Source organism: Arvicanthis niloticus, chromosome 2 (genome assembly GCF_011762505.2).
Source record: "Arvicanthis niloticus isolate mArvNil1 chromosome 2, mArvNil1.pat.X, whole genome shotgun sequence".
In the NCBI taxonomy this organism is placed as follows: Eukaryota; Metazoa; Chordata; class Mammalia; order Rodentia; family Muridae; genus Arvicanthis; species Arvicanthis niloticus.
The window spans coordinates 98441795-98459095 of record NC_047659.1 but is presented as its reverse complement, the minus strand read 5'-3'; the positions used below and the strand labels follow the sequence as shown (position 1 = coordinate 98459095).

The following is a 17301-nucleotide window of genomic DNA, read 5'->3' as shown; positions in this document are numbered from 1 at the left end:
TGTCTTCCAATCTGGAGACTGGCTCAGGAAAGTCCCTCCCCTGCCTCAGTTTCTCTACCTGCCAAATAAGTAGGTTATCTTTATCAGCCTTCTTGCCCCGAGGCTGAGGAAGAGGCTTGTTTTGTTTTGTTTTCCTGGGGAAATCTCACCTTCAAAGTGCTGCATTTTTATTACAGACATTTATAAAAACAATGGTGGCAGGCAGTGATTGTCTTAATTATGATAATTAAGGAGAGAGAGAGAGAGAGAGAGAGAGAGAGAGAGAGAGAGAGAGAAGACCTACTTATTTATCAAATCCTCAAAGGTCCTCAAAGATGGCAGTCTTCTCCTGCCCTCCCCCCAAACCCCAGAGCTGGGACATAAACTCCTATACCACTAATTCACCCAAATAAGAACACACACACACACACACACACACACACACACACTCACGCCTCTTTTTAACATCTTCAGTGGCAGCTTCTATTTGTCCAACAGATGGGCTGTATCAGGCTTGGTGAGAAGCTATTTCTGTCCTTCTGGATATGGGGATAGACTTAGAGTGATAGCTCAGGAATCGTTCTAATTCCTGAACCTAGGAGAGGGAGAAAGACATCATGGGCTAGCAGGGAGGGTGGCAGGCGGGGCTGGGTGGACACAACCTGCATTCGGCTTTTCAGCAGTCTGGGGCTAAATTAGTCAGGTATCTTCCTTTACGTACCAGGGCTGGGCTGCAGGGAACATGTGGGTCTGGTATACGGCCTGGGTTCCAGGGCACCACAACCCACTCCTCACCACAGCCTTGATCTGCATCTCTGAATCATCCTTTAATGAGGTCCCGTTTTCAGTCTGCACCCAGTTATTAAGTGGACCATTCCTTCCATGACTGTGCACTATTGTCATACCCCCAACACTGAGAGAACTATAGGGGTAACAGTGGGAGGAGTGAGGATGCTGCTGTGAGCTCAGCCCTAACTTGACTAGTAACCCCACCAGGGCAGCCCACCCACCCCACAAACCAGTACTGAACTGAGCTGAGCTCCCTTCAGAGAAGCTCACAATTTTCTATTACCTTTTATTTCTAAAGGCAGAATCTCATGAACTGGCCTAAGCTAGCCTTGAACTTACTATTTAGCTGCAGGTGACCTTGAACTCTTCATCCTTCTACCCAAATCCCCAAGTGCTGGGATTTCCAGCTCTCACTGGCCACACCCAGTTTTACACAGCTCTGGGAATGGAACCCAGGGCTTTGTGCCAGCCAGTCACTCTACCAACCAAACTACATCCCCACCCCTTCTGTTGCTTCTTCACCTGTCAGTTACCCATGTTTCAGTCACAGAATCGAAGATGCGCAGTTGAGCAAAAGAGAACTAAACCCGGTTGTGGTGGGTCAGTGAGACGCTCCACTGGTACAGGCGTTTGCTGCACAATCCTGACAGCCTGAGTTGGGAATCCACTTTTTAAAGGCCAGACATGGCCATTGGGGTGGCTGGGAGGGTAAAGGTCCTGGTGCCAACCCTAATGGGTTGAGTTTCATCCCCAGGACTCCTGCAAGTTGTCCTTTAGCCACCACATGCCCACACATGCAAACACAGGCTGGAAGTAAATAAATACACATAGTAAAAACAATTAGCTTTAAAGCCAGATGTGGTGGCAAGACTCTGCAATCCTGACACTCCTAAGTCAAGATGGGAGGCTGAGACAGAACTACCCAGACGCTCTAGGGCCACCTAGCCCAGAGAGCATAACTCCGCAGAAACCACGAGAAGCCTTGCCTCTCAGCAAGGTGGCTTGGTAAAGCTGTCCCCTGACCTCCATACTCACACCATGGAACTCCTGCACTCATACACAGAGAGAGACTGAGCAATTTTCAAAATTAGTTAAAAATATTTTTGTGTATTGTCATGTATTATATATAATATATATGGAATGTAATATATATTATATATATTGCCCATGATTCTACTGGAGAAGATCAGTGTTGTGTGTCTTCATGTCACAGACTGCTCTGTGATAACTGTTAGTGCTTACTAATGCATGAGGATCTATCCAAGCCACGGGACATTTTCAGTTCATTTTGATGGCTGCCCGTTGTGTTCTGAAGGATGTCTCTTGGACCAGTTTGTTTCTGGCGCCAGGAATAATGCTGCTAGGGATATCCTGCATCCATCAGGAGTATCTCCCCATCAACTGCTCAGTTACAGGGTCCTGAGGATTCAGTCCTTCACAAATCACAGACCTTTGGAGACACATCTCCGGGCATAACTTGTATCAAGTTCTGGACATTGGTGACCAGATGGGCATGGCTAGGGCAGAGGGCAACCCTCTGCTCTCCCTAAGGACAGTGCCTGCTCCAGTTTGGCCTGGCAGAGCTCACCCCTGGGGACAAAACAGTGCCCAGAGGAAGCAGGGAGAGCCAGGCTGTTTCTTGGTTTGTGGGTCTGGTCTTAGGACCGAGTCATTGGGCCAGGGTTTCACTAGTTGGTCATGTTTAACCAGCCCTCAGGTTGAGCTGCTGGGATTGAGTGTGGAAAATTCTATTTCAAATTGGACCATCCTGGATAATCCAGAGACTCTGAAGTACCCCTGGACGGGCTCCGGGCTGCCCTTGCCCAGCATGTTGGGAGGGGAGAGAAGCACAGACTTCACTGAGACGGCCAAGGGCGGCAAGGCCGGCCCTGCCCCCTATCCGGCCTCCGCCCCTGCCCTTCCTACGCTCCCGACCTGGTAGTTCGGGAGCCCAAACCTGTCGGGCCGGTTTGTAGAGCCACAGGGACCGAGGGAAGAAGGCTACAGAAGGATGCACGGCCTGCCCCGTGCTGGTCCGCACTATCCGCCGCCTGAGCCTGTGCTGCCCACCCGCCCGAACTCATGACGCGCACGCCGGACCTCATGGTGCCCCTGCTGGGCCTGAGCCTGGGATTGGCCCTGAGCCTGCCCGGAGCTGTAGCAGCCGACTGCGAGTCTCTCGGGCGTGTGGAGCATCTGGCATTCGCTCAGGTGGCCAGGACACGGGAGCTGACCCCTTATGACCGCGCGACAGGGCCCCTGGACTCCCTCTATGGCACCGTGAGACGATTCCTCTCCGTGGTTCAGCTTAACCCCTTCCCGGCAGGTGAGTGTCCCTTCCCCCCAGGGGACCTCTGCAGGCACTGGGTCTCCAACTAGCCTCTGTGCACATCCTGTCTACAGGCACTTGCAGGGTGAGGTTTCTGGTACTACACAGCCTTTTTCTTCCACACGTTCTTAGATTCCAGAAGCAGCTCCCTAGCCCTCCTGTTTGACCTTGGGCCAGCCCCCTTTCCTCTCTATGTGCACGTGCATTATGTTAAATCTGGCTCATTGTCCCAGTGCCATGGTGTCAGGGTTCAGGAAGGCCAGAAGAGGCAGGAGGAGGGGAAGGACTACCAGGCCAGCCGCAGGGCCTACCAGAAGGGGTCTGGAAAGGTCTGTGAGGTCTTCTACCAGCTGCCTCTTTCTGCAGCATGATGAGGCCTGGCAAGGTGTCACAGCCACATGACACTGCCTTCTCTAAGAACCTCCCTTAGCTTGGCAGTGAAGAGAGGCTAGACACAAGGGCAAGGCAGTGGCTTTCCCCAAACCCTCAGCTTGCTTCTTTTCCCCAGAGTTGATAAAGACCTTGCTGAATGATCCATCTTCTGTGAAGACAGATGAGGTGAGGAGAGAGTTACAGGCGCTGGGGGGAGAGAGTTAAGGGTGAGCAGAAGGGTCACACCTGCTCAGTTCAGCCCACCTTGCCGAGTGTTTGCCAGAGTAGGGTCTTAGGCATCTTTTCCCTTCAAGGCGGGATTTGCAGTGATCTAGACCTGAGTTGCCTCATCGGTGCAATGGTAATTAGCAAGGATGCCACTCGCCTTGTGTGTCCTGTGAGAGTTCCCCAGGGTACATGGAGAGGCACACAGGCATTCTCTCCGCTTCTGACTTCCGCTGGAATAGGGAAAAGGCAGGACAGCCCCCTCAAGCCTTGCTGCCTTGCCCAGGTGGTTCGGTATGAGGCAGGCTACATCGTGTGTGCTGTGATTGCTGGCTTCTATCTCCTGTCAGTGCCCATCACTGGGCTCTGCTTCTGTTGTTGTCGCTGCCGCCGGCGCTGTGGGGGCAGAGTGAAGACGGAGCACAAGACCATGGCCTGTGAACGTGGCACCCTCATGACCTTCCTGCTGCTGACCACCCTCGTGCTTCTGTGAGAGGCTGCCTAGGTCAGGAGGGAGGACTGGATGGCAGCCCTGTGCTCCTGGGCACACTGAAAACCCCTTTCTCCTTGCCTCCCTCCCTGCAGAATTGGTATGGTCTGTGCTTTTGCTACTAACCAGTACACACATAGTCAGACAGGCCCCAGTGTGGAAGCTGTCCCTGAGACCCTGCTCAGCCTAAGAGGCCTGATCTCTGACGTTCCTGAAGTGAGTACTGTCCAAGCCCTCATCTGTGTGTGCGTACCAAGCCTCAAGCCTGAGAACCTGCAGAGCAGAGAGTGTGTCCCTTCCCACCTGTACTTGACTGCCCCCATGGAAAGTCCCTGAAATACCTAAGTGTAAGCCAGGGCTGCTGAAGGACAAGGGAAGATGGCTTACTCCCCTGTGTTTGCTTAGGAGCTGCAGGCCATGGCTAAACAGTTCTCCGTGCCTCAGAAGCAAGTCTCAAAGGAGCTGGATGGTGAGAGTTACATTTGGCCAACTCCAGGTCCCTCTGCCCTGGCCTGCCCTTAGGGAAGCCTCTCAGTCCCCTTAGCCTGGACTCCACCAGGGTACCACTTCACCGAGAGGGAGCTCCCTGTGCAGCAGCCATATTACTGCAGGATGAAGAGGCCATCACCACCTTGCAGAGACCACGGCTTATGGGTGGCAGTGGGGGTGTCCTCAGCTCCTGGAGGACCAACCCTGCCAAATGCCCTGTGTTGTCCAGGTATTGGTGAGAATCTTGGGAACATAATTCATAACCGGCTCAAGAGCACAGTGTACCCGGTGCTAGCCTCAATGCACAGCCTGGGCCAGGGTGAGTTGGACAGGTGCCCTGTATGTGGGTGGGTCCAGCAGGTGTCCTCTAGGAGCCAATTCTACCATCCCCCACCCCTGCATTTCACATACTACCCCAGCTCCGCCCAAGTCTTTCTCCTCTCATTATTCAGGAATCTAGTATGTGGCATCCCTGCCTACCTCCTGGCCTCATGTGCCCAGCGGCAGTTTCCATTGTGGCTATAGACAGTATATGTCTCAGGAGGAGGGAGTATGGTGCCTCTTTTTCCTAGGTTACTGAGGGCACCAGGAAATGAGGAGATCTTCAGGCCATGTGTAACTCTCTTAGCCCTGCAGGTCTCCATAGACCACCTTCGAGCCCTGAACACCACCTCAGTGGAGCTGCAGGAGGGTCAGCAGTACCTCGAACCACCTGTACAAGTGCTCCGGGAACGCCTGCTCACCCTGCTTCAGAAGAGCTGGTGCCATAACTGCGAGGGGTTCCTAAGCTGGGCCAGTGCTCTGCAACTGGGTGCTGACTTTACCCAGGTGCAAGCCCTGAACAAAGCCATGGGGACTTGGAAGGACTGGTCTAGCCTGCACCTTTGGAATCCTCTGTCATCCCTAGTGACCAGGCAACTTTCCTTCCTTGCGCTACGCCTTCCTTTCCAGAGCACCCAGGGTTAATGACCCTTCATTCTTAGAGTGAGCCAAAGCTCTCCATGTGCCACACACCGAACCCCGAGCTTCATGTGTATTAGCTTCTCAGGCTCTTCCTCCCAGAGTGCTAGGGCCTCTGTGGTCCCCATTTTACATCTGAGTACACTAGGGCTCAGAGGCACCTCCTTCCTCCTATAGAGATTTTTCTCGTGTCATAGACACTTCTTATTTCAGATGCCCCCTGTGGGTGATGTCCTGCTTCAGCTGAAGGATGTCGCAGAAGCCAACTTCTCCAGCCTGGTCCAGGAGGTGAGCCCTAGTTTTGTTACCTGGGCTCTTGTTCCACCTACCTAGGAACTACTGAGGGAAAGGTCTCAGTTTCACTCTCTAGAAGAAGAAGCCAGTTAAGCTGGGCAGTGGTGGCTTTAATCCCAGAACTTGGGAGGCAGACACAGGCAGATCTCTGAGTTCGAGGCCAGCTTGGTCTAGAGTAAGTTCCAGGACAGCCAGGGTTATACAGAGAAACCCTGTCTTGAAAGACCAAAGAAGGAACCTGATTAAATTGAGTTCACTCTCACCCTGTGGCAGCCTGGGCTAGAGGCTCATTGTGCCAGTTCCCACTGCTCATAGTCAGATGGGAAAGGCTGATTTGCAGCTCAGAAAGAGTTGGGCTCCCATTAAGGACAGGGTCTTTGGGCCACAAGGGAACAGGTGCTTTGGCTGTACCACAGAGGGCAGTCCTGCTCTCTGGGTGGAGACAGCCAAGGCAGGGGTGGCACCATGTGAGTCAGAGCCTGTGACCCAGGGCCTGGAGTTGGAGGATCCATGAGTCAGCTGTGCTGGGAGGCTGGGAAGAAGGAAGCCAGACTAACGCAGATGGAAGGTTGGAGCTGGGCTGAGGGAGTAGAGCCGGCTGTTAGCATGGGGTGGATGCATGGTGAGAGGATGAGAGCCAGGGCTGTCTAGGAAGTGGCTTCGAGTAGAAGGGGGTGAAGGAGTTCCATGTGTGGAAGACTTGAGTCAGGCAGGAGAAGCCATGTTTGCAAGGACAAGACCACTTCCTTTGCTGGGAGCATTGGATAGCAGCACCCTCCCTCAGGGCCTGTGACTTTGAGACCCCAAGGTGGAATTCCAGACAGCAATAAACACAGCTTTGCTTGGTTCTGCAGGAGAACACCACCTTCAATAACCTCCCGATCCTGGTTAAAATGCAGACGGTCAGTGTGGTCGAAGGTGAGGGCCTGCTTAGGGGCCTGGCTGGCTGCCTGGAATGCCACCCCCAGCACACCCCTTCAGGGGGGCTTGCTGAGAGAGGAGCTGAGCAGTGGTGGAGGTGGCTGTTTTCCCCGTCTGTGAGTCCCAGAGATTTGGCCCTGACTCCTGAGTGCCCCCTTTTGTTCCCTCCAAAACCCTATGACTTTGGGCAGATCTGAAAAAGGCACTGGCTGAGCAGCCTGAAGGTGTGAGGATGCTGGCCCAAGCGTTCCCAGGTTCAGAGGCAGCTTCCCGCTGGAGCCAGGCACTGGAGAGGCTGGAACAGTGCAGCCGCCCCTACTTGCAGGATGTGCAACGATATGAGACATACAGGTGGGTGGTACTTTGAGCCTCTACCCATCCATGGTCACTTCCAGCCTGACACTACCACTGTCTCCTTTTAAGCCAAGAACCCTAACTCCTATGGCTTCCATGTCCCATCAGGTTGTATATGACCAAATCTGAACCTGGGGACTCTGTAAAAGCTTTGAGACCTCAGCAAATGTTCACATGTCTACTTCTAAAGATCCAGTCTGGTGCCTAGAGGCCTAGGTCCTAGGCCAGCCCTCTGGTACCAGATGGCTTCTTTCTCAGTGAACCCCATACTCTCTCTGTGGCAGGTGGATTTTGGGATGTGTGCTGTGCTCTGCCATCCTGCTTGTGGTGATCTGTAACCTTCTGGGCCTCAGCCTAGGCATCTGGGGGTTGTTTGCGAGGGAGGACCCCAGCCACTCTGAAACCAAGGGCGAGGCTGGAGCCCGCTTCCTCATGGCGTAAGGAAGGTTTGAGGAGGGGAAGGGGGCCCCCACTGTTGGGTTGCCAAATTCTTCCTGATATAGCTACAGGAGTGGAGTCTGGCAAGTCAGGAGAATGAGCCTTGATGCTTACCTGGTCTCCACTCCTTAAGTGACTCTGGGTAAAGCAATGACCTGCCTGGGTCTCAGTGTCTTCCCAGAGTGTTGGGCTGAAGAAAGAAGAGCAACACCAGTAGTAACTATAGTACCCCCATCAAGCCCAGACACAGCTTCAAAATTCTTCTTAACCCAGCCTCTAAGTAGTCCCAAAGCCATCAAAGGCAGCAAGGGCAGAATCTGTTTGTCATCCTTAAACTGATGGCCTTATAAGGACAGGGCTGCCACATACAATTAGCCAAGCTGTTCATACCAAGTACCTGGTCAAAGGTATTAGTAAGGAGTTGAAATCCACCCTATACTTTGTTCTCCAGGCCTCATGACCTGGCATGGGACTGTGCCAGCTCACAAAGACACTCTGTAAGTCAGTGGCACTGGTCAAAGTGTCCTTTCTGCTCAGCGTCTTTAGAGTGTTATCTATGTAGAAAGGTTGGGCATTGGAGCAGTTACTTCCATGAACCCTAAGTTCAGATATGGCTCTTTGAACAAGCAGGTGTCTTCCTCTAGGCTACTATGGCAGTGGAACCCAACAGTAATATGGGGGTGGATGGGTGAGGATGCCAAGGAGTTGCCAGGAGTACTGGGTTCTCCTTTGGCCAGGAGACATGCCTCTCGGTTTACACTGACCCCAGGATGTGGGTGGGGACAAGGATGGTTCAGGGCAGTCAGCTTCCACATTCCCTCAACCATGTCTTTCACCTCCAGAGGTGTGGCCTTCAGCTTCCTCTTCGCAGCCCCCCTTATCCTCCTTGTCTTCGCCACTTTCCTGGTGGGTGGCAATGTGCAGACGCTGGTGTGCCGGAGCTGGGAAAGTGGAGAGCTATATCAGGTGGGCCTGGGCCTGTTCCAGCTCAGAGGGAGCTGAAGTGAGCTTGGGCCAAGAGACTGAGTCAGGAGGAAGTGGGAGCCAGAGGTGCAAGTGGACGATGGGGGGGTGGGTTGCAGATAGACACCCATGAGCCCCAAGCCCCTAAGGTGCTCCCCAGCAAGGACTCTGGGTGGTGGCACCTACACCCCCCACCCCAACTCTGAGTCTGGGAAGGATACTGTACTGAAGGTCCTGCCTGCATCACTGCCAGAGATGCGTGGGCAAAGTCCCCATAAGGGGTCAGGGTTTGGAGTCATTTGAATTAGAGAGTGGGTTTAGTTGGAGTAACGGGTGGCACCGAGCATTAGGGCAGCCTTGCCCCTCATCTCTCTGTGCTCCACTTCCTCCTGCCCACCTGCAGTTTGCAGACACCCCAGGGAACTTGCCTCCATCCATGAACCTGTCCTACCTTCTTGGCCTGAGGAAAAACATCAGCATCTTCCAGGCCTACCAGTGAGTGGGTGTCCTGGGACTGGCGCTAGGGTGGGAGAAGAGAAGGGAGGTGCAAAAGTGGATGTCTCCTAGGGTGATGCCAATCCCACCTGCCATCCCTGGTGGCTCTTTGTTGATGGGTATCTTTCTTCCCCAGACAGTGTAAGGCAGGGGCAGTACTCTGGAACGTTCTACAGCTCAATGACTCCTATGACCTGGATAAGCACCTGGATATCAAACAGGCAAGGAAGTGTTTCAGAAGATTGTACATCCCTTTCTTCTGTTTTTCTGGGGCATTATCTCTGAACTAAAAAACAAAAGACAAAACAAAACAAAAATCTCTTATCAAGGTACCCAAGCCAGAGATCTGAGCAACCAACTCAGGGTCTGGCCAGGGCTTGAACTCTGGAAGATTCTAGGGGTATGGGTAGGTATGTGGCTGGTCACTATGGGCCTCTCTAAGCATGTGCTCCAGGGAAAGATGAATACAGCACAGGTTATGGGAGGAGAGGACAGTGACAGTGGGGGAGGGAGGGATGTCCTGATAGCGACAGGTACCATGTTCTAGCTGGAGTGGCGTGTTCCTGAGCCAGTTGAGTGACACTGGTGGAAAGCTCTCTGGGACCCTTGCTGAACCCTCAGAGCCAATAGGTGGCAGTGGAAGATTCTATCCCTCCAGTCTGACTGGCTGTCCTCCCAGGTCTCATTTGCTGGAGATGGTGCAGGTCCTGAGTGCAGAAGTATGCAAAGCTCGAATGGAAGGGGTGGAGAACAGAGGCACTTGTCAGTACAGACAAAAGAGCCTCGGAACCTGGGACTGGGGATCTTTAGAATGTGGTTCCAAAGGTATATGAAACATGCCCTCTTTCCTCTCTCCATCCCTAGGTAAAGTGGAGAGAGAGCCTTGAGGAAGTCATTCCTCTTAGCATGTCCTAGGAAACAGGACACACCCCCTAAATACACACACACACACACACACACACACACACACACACACACACACACGCTCTGGCTAGCACTCTTGCTGCCCATATAAAGCTGGCTCATTTTGATATGCCCAAGAAACCTCTTGGATTCATCTCTATCCCTAGTTATAGCATCTTTTCCCTCTAGTGTCTTTAACCAGAGACAGTTGCCCCTTAGTTGGAAGCTTTGCAACAGGGTCCTGGGTACAGTGGACTTCCAATCCTGCTGGCTAGAAGTTATCTCAGCCTTAAGTGATCTTGGTCTCAGAGAACAAGAGTCCAGCTTTCAGAAAAGTTTGGACCAATGAGGCTTCTGGTTCTGAGGGACCAGGAAGTCCTTTGAGGTTTCATGGTATTTTATCAAATGTGACCTTGAAAAAAAACTTCTCAGAAAAGACACCAAAAGGCAATTATGCACAGAACAGGAAGACAGAATGTGCCATCCAGGGCACCAGAATGTCTGCTGCTTCATGTCCTGTCCCTGTCAATGATGCCCATTAAGACAGCTGGGGAGCCTTCTCCCTGGAGGAAGGTTACCTGGTAAGATGAGGGGAGGTGACCAGAGATGGGCTGCCTTGTCTGATAGTGAAGCTGGATGCCATGACCACAAGAGAGGCAAATGCCAGATGTCTTTCCTGGAAACGTGGATGTGTTCACTCACTCACTCACTCACTTACAAGTCTACAAACTTGTATCTCACCTACCACTCAACAGACTCTGCTGCAGATGAGAATGTCTCAGAGTAGTCAAAGTCCCCGATATTATGCAGCTGACGAGCTTGCATTAACAAGTCGAGGAGTAAGTGATGTTAGAGCGTTAGATGCTGCAAAGACCTTACAACAGAGGATGTGATGAAGAGGTTCCAGAAAGCTGTTTAGTATCAGCTGTCCAGAGAAAGTCTGTGCCACAGCCCAGGTACCACAGGATCCCAAGTAGAGGTCTCTTGGGAGCCTGTGATGTTGTATCCAGAGTTGGGGCCCTGGAGATGCAGGTAATGGCCCTTAAGCCAAGTGACCCAGCTCAACAATGTCCCCCATCCTGTCCTCTCCCCCAGTATACGTACAAGCTTCAGCAGGAGTTTCAGAGCTTCAAAGTAGATTTAAAGGATCTAGATCTGTTGAGCCCTGCTGCCCGCCAGGACCTGGAGGCTTTGCAGAGTAGCAAGCTGGAGAATCTCCACTACAGAGATTTCGTTGAACAGGTCAGTGAGGGGGACATCTGGTGCCCCAGCAGGATGAGACATCTCATAACAGGGCCATTCCGGGTGTGTTTTGCATCTCTCCAGCTCTCTCCACTCTTTCCACTCCTGGGGCTTTTTCCTGTTAAGGACCTACAGGCACTTGCCCAGGTCCCTCAAGCAAGGGCGTGTGTCGCTGTTCATGGTCCTGAACGCACAGCTGCTAAGAACTGTGGTGTGACACTGGCTCCCCCGTCCCCCACCCTTTCTTTTCCACACATGTATGGGTGTTTTGCTTACATGTGTCTGTGCACCACATGCAGTGGCTGAGGAAACAAGAAGAGATAAGCCAATACCATGGAACTAGAGTTTCAGATAATTGTGAGCCACCATGTGGGTGCTGGAAATCCAACTGGAGACTTCTGGAAGAGCAGCCAGTGCTTTTAACTGCCAAGTCAACTCTACAGTTGGACAGTGACTTTCTTCCAGCCGTTCCAGAGGGCACCTTGTTTTGTTTTTTTAAAAATTCCATTGAAAACTCTGAAATACCTCAAAGTTTCAGTTCAAACTTAAGATGACCCCTCATAATGGACTTACTGGGGCTGGGGATATGGCTCAGTTGGTAAAGTTCTTGTCTGTCATGTGTAGAGCCCTGGGTTCTGTCCCAAGTCCTGCATAAAGCCTTATGTGGCAACACACACCTGAATCGCAGTGTTTGAGAGACAGAGAGGTGAATGTGCAAGTTTGAGTTCCCTGAGATAACAGAGAGAGTGATGGGGGTGGTGGAAATGAATGGGCGTGGTTGGTACTGGACACATTTGACAAGTCTAGAAACTCAAAGGCTGAGGGTAACTGGGGACATCTGCCTTCTTGGTGTCTCTTGTTTTTCCTCAGATCCAGAAGCCTGTGGTGAAGACTGACATGAGGCAGCTGGCTCAGGAGCTAGAAGGACTGGCCCAGGCCCAAGTAAGAAGGGAGCAGAGACCCTTTAGCCAGACAGCCATCAAGAAGAAGATCTGGGCAGGAGGGGCTGGGAATGCTGGGATTGGAGAGGGGACAAGGACACATGGAGCTTTTTACCCTGCTGTTGGGCTTGAAGCTCTGCCCCTTCAGTTCCCATTCAGGCCCTGCTGCCAATTTTGAGTGGCCTTGGGCAGGCCATTTCATATCTCTGTCTCTCCATCTGTAGACTGTCCCAGTCTCAGATCAGATGAAGTATCTGGCCTAACCTCACACAGCTGGGCCAGCCTTAGAGTCCGCCGGGACAGATGTCATGAGGACCCCGAATAGACACGTAGAGTCAGTAATGGAAGCCACTCTGTATTTACAGATATCCCACGTTCCTGAAGTTCCCTTTCAGATATCGTGACCCTGGGAAAAGCAGAGAGCAATGCCCAGTTTTAGCAGTAGGATCTACAGCTTATACTTAGAGCATCCAGCTTGTGGCCTCCCTAGAGCAAGGGAAACCGGAGCTTGGGGGTTTTCTGTCTCTGAGCCCAGCACTTTTCACAATCCCTTTAATAAATCCCTTTAAAGGGCTGCTCTTCCTATTGGGGTGGGACCCATTCCCATCCTTTTGTCTACCCTCAGAATGACTCTTCACTGAGGCAGCAGCTACAGGACAAGGCCAGAGAACTTCAAAGCCTCTACCAGGAGAAGGTTGTCCCCCAGGAGAGTCTTGTGGTAAGCTTGGAGGGATTCTGAGGCCTGAGGAAGAGGAGGGATAGAGAGAGGGCAGTGAATGAGGGAGGGGATAGCCACATTCTTTGTGTTTCTTGCCTCTGAATTCTTGCCTGTAACAGCCCTGATTCTTCCTCCACAGGCCAAACTCAACCTCAGTGTCAGGGCCTTGGAGTCCTTGGTCCCCAAACTGCAGGTGGCTAATGGGAGTGTGTGTGGGGTGGGAGGTGGGGGGCAGACTCAGAAGAGGTGGGCAGTAGCTGGAAAACAGAATGGCTGCTTTGAGATCTCTAATTGTCCTGTCCTATTAGAAGGTGAAGGGGCGTGGCCAGATCATTAAGGATCCCCTTCTTTGGCCTCTGGGTCCTAGAGCCTGCCTCTCCTCCCTTAAGGTGGTGTGTGGTATAATAGGATGGATGGTGAGGGGAGAGATGGGTGGCTGAGCTGGGATCTTGTCTCCTGCAGGCAAATACCTCAGACTTTCTTGACACTGTCACCCATCTAAAAGGAGAGCTGCCGGTGCAGCTCAGCCACATCCTGAGGAATGTGAGTTGAGGGCAGGGTGTGGCCTCTAAGCCAAACATAAAGTGTCTATCCCAGGCTTCTTCAGCTCATCCTCACTGTGGCTTCTGTGAGAGCTAGGCTTGTCTTGATGATCCCAGATATGGAGGGGTGAGGAGAGGCAGGACCCTTGCCAACCCAGGGCTTCTCTCTTTCCTGCAGGCCACTGAGTGTTTCCTGACCAGGGAAATAGGCTACTTCTCTCAGTATGTGACCTGGGTGAGAGAAGAGGTAAGTGAGAGTACAGAACTCTGCCTGGGCCTCAAAGCATACCCAGCCCAGTGGCCCACCTGTGGGCCCTTCTGGGGGTACCCTAGGCCTTTGGGATTGAACCCAAACTCCCAAACCTGCCATCTGCATCTTGCTCACAAAGTGAATGCTATCTACAGCACTTCTACCCCCAGCCATTTTGTGAGACCCAAGTATGGACATGGTTGGCCATAGCTTTCCAGAATATTTCATCTACACCTTGTCCCCATGCCTCTCCATGAACAGGTCCTTCATGCTTCTTTAGGACCAGCCATCAAAGCCCACCTCCTCCTGCACACCCTGTGGGCCACAGCTGTTGGGAAAGGCTTCACAGGGGGTTGCTTACCTTGAGTATCTGTGTATGTATGTGCACATGCATGTGAAGTCAGACATGTGTGTGCCTCTCTAGTGAGGATGGTTTAAAGTTACGGTGGGGAACATAGTGAGACTTACACATAGGCTGGTGAATATGCAAAGGGGGAGAGCTGAGCAGGAAGTTCAATGTCCCAACCTTCCTGTGGACCCATGGCCGTTATGTCTGTGTGTGCACCCCCTACTCTCTGTGCAAGCATGAGGTGTTCCTCAGAATATGGGGTACACATCTGTAGGTTCAGGTGTCTTCACATCTACCTACCTCATGTTGGCATGACAGGTGACTCGGCACATCGCCACATGCCAGCCCCTCTCTACAGCCCTGGACAATGGTCATGTGATCCTGTGTGACATGATGGCCGACCCTTGGGTGAGTGTCCTCAACCCACCATGGATACAAAACAAATAGAAAGGGGCAGGAGGAGGGAGGGCATGAGCCCAGGCATGTGGAGTCAGTGCAGGGCCTCTGAGCACCGGGCTGGTGGGAAGGCACCAAGCCCAGCTCAGTGAGTTGACCTCATGGCTCCTGTCCAGAATGCCTTCTGGTTCTGCCTGGGGTGGTGTGCCTTCTTCCTCATCCCCAGCATCATCTTCGCTGTCAAGACCTCCAAATACTTCCGTCCCATCCGGAAACGCCTCAGGTGAGGGGCTGCCAGAATCACATCGGGTATCAGGTATCCAAAAATTCTTTACAGCCATTGGACGATACCCTGTCTGGAAACTTCCCAGGCAGAGAGTTTCTGGCCCAACTCTAAGGAGTGTTGGGCCTGAAAGTTCTCACATAAGCCTGCCATGTGTCTTTCTTGCTGGGACACATCCACTTGGGGGAATAGCTTAGAACTTTTCATCCTCTGGAGGATTCCTGAGACAGGGACATCAGAGCTCTGGGTGTCCCTGTGTCAGGGTTGAGGGTCTGTGCTAGGGACTCACTTTAGTTCTGTGATGTCACAGCTCCACCAGCTCTGAAGAGACACAACTTTTCCATATACCCAGGGTCACCTCCCTGAAGCTATAGAACCCGGTGAGTTCTACCCCTCCATAATCCCTCAATGCCTGAGCTGAGGGGCTGAGATTTGGGGTTTTCAATATACAGGAGGGCAGCAAAGCTGGGGTCTCTGTCTGGGTGTGGATGGGACCCATCCCCCCCCCAACACCTGTTTCCTTTTTAATTTATAACAGGGCAAGGTGATCCCTGGGGCTTCCTGTCCTTCCTTGTCTCAGCCTGGACCAGAAGACATCTGCAACCTCTGTCCCAGAGCCCAGGCTGGCCTCTAGTGCTGGGCTGTCCCCTCCTCTTCTCTAGCTTACCCAGTTCCACGTTTGCACTCTTTCTCCTTGTGACCCAAATCACTCTCAGTCTTTACTGAGCTACAGAGTGAACAGGTTCTTCTGGGTGTGTAGGCTTGTCCTCCTCGCTGTGGTATCTCAGCAACAGGAAAGACCTCTTCACCACCCATGGGAGTTCTCTCTCCAGCCTTTAGGTGGAACATAGCCCCCTCCATTTGCCCATTTTTTTTCTCCCGTCTCCTATCTAAGCTTCTTTCCCCTTGTCTAAGTTTGGTCCCCCTACCTCCTCCAACGTCCTTTTTGTTCCCTCCCCAGCCTATAGCTTGCTCTCTCCATGGAGGTGCTCCCTCCCCCCTTTCCCCTTTACCTTGTTCTTACTGCCACCTTGCTGGCTCCCAGGCCTGTATAGAACAAACGTCATGGTTAAGGTCATGTCCTCTGAGCTTTCTGCAACTTTCTTCTGGATCTCCTGTTCCCAGTGGGGCAAGAAAGGCCTGTCTAAGGGCTGAGCTGTCCTGTCTGAATCCTGGGTTAGACATACCAGTGCTGGCCCTACCTTCTCTCTGAGAATTAGCTCCTAAGAGAGAACCAGGGGTGTGGGCCATGCTGGGGATCCCCCCTCGTCTCACAGACAGTAGCATGGGTGGTCCCACTGTCTTCCCAGGATGGATCTGGTGGTAAGAACAGGGTTTTGCACTCCCCCTGCCATCCTGCACATATGGCCTGGGATCACTCCTTACTTATCTCTGTATGGTCCCCATGTGCTGGGAATTGGGTCCAGAAAGGACAAAGAAAAGAGAGACAATATGGACCAATCTCTGCTGCAGTAACAGGTTCTTTCTTTCCTATGCTTTGGTTCTGGGTCCCTGAGGCTGGGTCTCTAAGGCAAAGGCTCAGTATACAATTGGTATTTAGTGGGAAGAATTCTGAGGCCTCTCTGACTGCAGGAGTCTTGGGATTGTTATAGCAATTCAGTGGGAGGAGCAGAGCCTGCCTTAGTCGTGTGATTCACAGCCTGGTTCTGATGCTGCTAGCTGGGGCACCTCAAACATGTCAGGTAGGTTCCCCAAGCCTCAATTTGTTTTATTATAAAATGGAGAGGTCCTTGGAGCCTGTGTGTAGGGTTGTGAAAGTCAAACATGGTGATAGGTGGAAACCTTTGACAGGCCTAGTGCTGACCAAGTACAGCTCGTGCTGCCCAGGAGTTGAGAGCCAGGCTGAGGACAGAGCCAGGGTCTTGCATGAAGCGGGTGAATGCCCTTTATGGTGGTAATCCTCCCCATCTCTGGGCATGTTGATGTGGAATTACATTATGAATGTACCAGCACCAGTTTTGCTGCTAGGACTAAAGATGGTAGTACCCAGTGTACAAAGATTCCAGCAAGCATACTCTCAAACAGGCATCCTGGGATGTGCTTCCCCCCCCCCCCCAGAGGTTGGAAGGTTTTGTTTTGTTGTTTGTTTGTTTTCAGTTGTTACTCATTTGTTAATTTGGGGGTGAGGAAGTGACACCCTATTTTTTTTAACCACAACTGATGGGATTTAAATAAATGAAATAAAAGCAATTAAAAATCATTTCCAGTTAGTTCTCTTCAGAGTTGCTTGTTGGGTCTACTGTATACCTGAGCACATTTAAGCAAAGCTACTTTACTTGATTCTCTTGTGTAGATGGGAGCCCCTAGTGATCTGCTCCTAGTGGCTGTTGTATCTCTTGTTTTTGTTAGTTTCATCTTGCCTCTCCTATATGGTTGGGCTACTTGAGTATTGGCACTCTTGTATCTGAAAATCTGTCAGAATAGTTGGAGGCCTTGGACGACATCATCTTCCCTGGGATGTTGTGTATATCTAGCAGGGGTACAGGATGCAGCAAACAGGGTCACCTTAATCCTTTGGCAGGGACCAAATAACTCAAAGTTCCCTGGAAAGCAGGTAA

General features: G+C 52.0%; 1 protein-coding gene across 4 annotated transcripts in view; it reads left to right on the top strand.

Moving 5' to 3' along the window:
• The window catches only part of Prom2 (prominin 2), a 45706-nt gene extending 28753 nt beyond the window's left edge, over positions 1-16953 (top strand). For 2 of the 4 annotated variants that reach the window (XM_076929707.1, XM_076929706.1), the window contains exons 3-26: positions 2479-3094; positions 3606-3655; positions 3981-4183; positions 4280-4400; positions 4590-4653; positions 4903-4992; positions 5302-5501; positions 5847-5921; positions 6782-6845; positions 7040-7199; positions 7487-7639; positions 8483-8606; positions 9007-9098; positions 9235-9319; positions 11097-11243; positions 12114-12185; positions 12810-12902; positions 13042-13095; positions 13365-13445; positions 13623-13691; positions 14362-14451; positions 14616-14722; positions 15033-15102; positions 15261-16953. In XM_076929707.1, the coding sequence (XP_076785822.1) occupies positions 2851-3094; positions 3606-3655; positions 3981-4183; positions 4280-4400; positions 4590-4653; positions 4903-4992; positions 5302-5501; positions 5847-5921; positions 6782-6845; positions 7040-7199; positions 7487-7639; positions 8483-8606; positions 9007-9098; positions 9235-9319; positions 11097-11243; positions 12114-12185; positions 12810-12902; positions 13042-13095; positions 13365-13445; positions 13623-13691; positions 14362-14451; positions 14616-14722; positions 15033-15096 (2502 nt within the window). In that variant the 5' untranslated portion in view covers positions 2479-2850 and the 3' untranslated portion in view covers positions 15097-15102; positions 15261-16953. Of the gene's footprint in view, positions 1-633; positions 3095-3605; positions 3656-3980; positions 4184-4279; positions 4401-4589; positions 4654-4902; positions 4993-5301; positions 5502-5846; positions 5922-6781; positions 6846-7039; positions 7200-7486; positions 7640-8482; positions 8607-9006; positions 9099-9234; positions 9320-11096; positions 11244-12113; positions 12186-12809; positions 12903-13041; positions 13096-13364; positions 13446-13622; positions 13692-14361; positions 14452-14615; positions 14723-15032; positions 15103-15260 lie in introns of those variants that run through there. The other 2 variants (XM_034494772.3, XM_076929708.1) reach the window with 2 other exon arrangements.
• Positions 16954-17301: the final 348 nt, after the last annotated feature.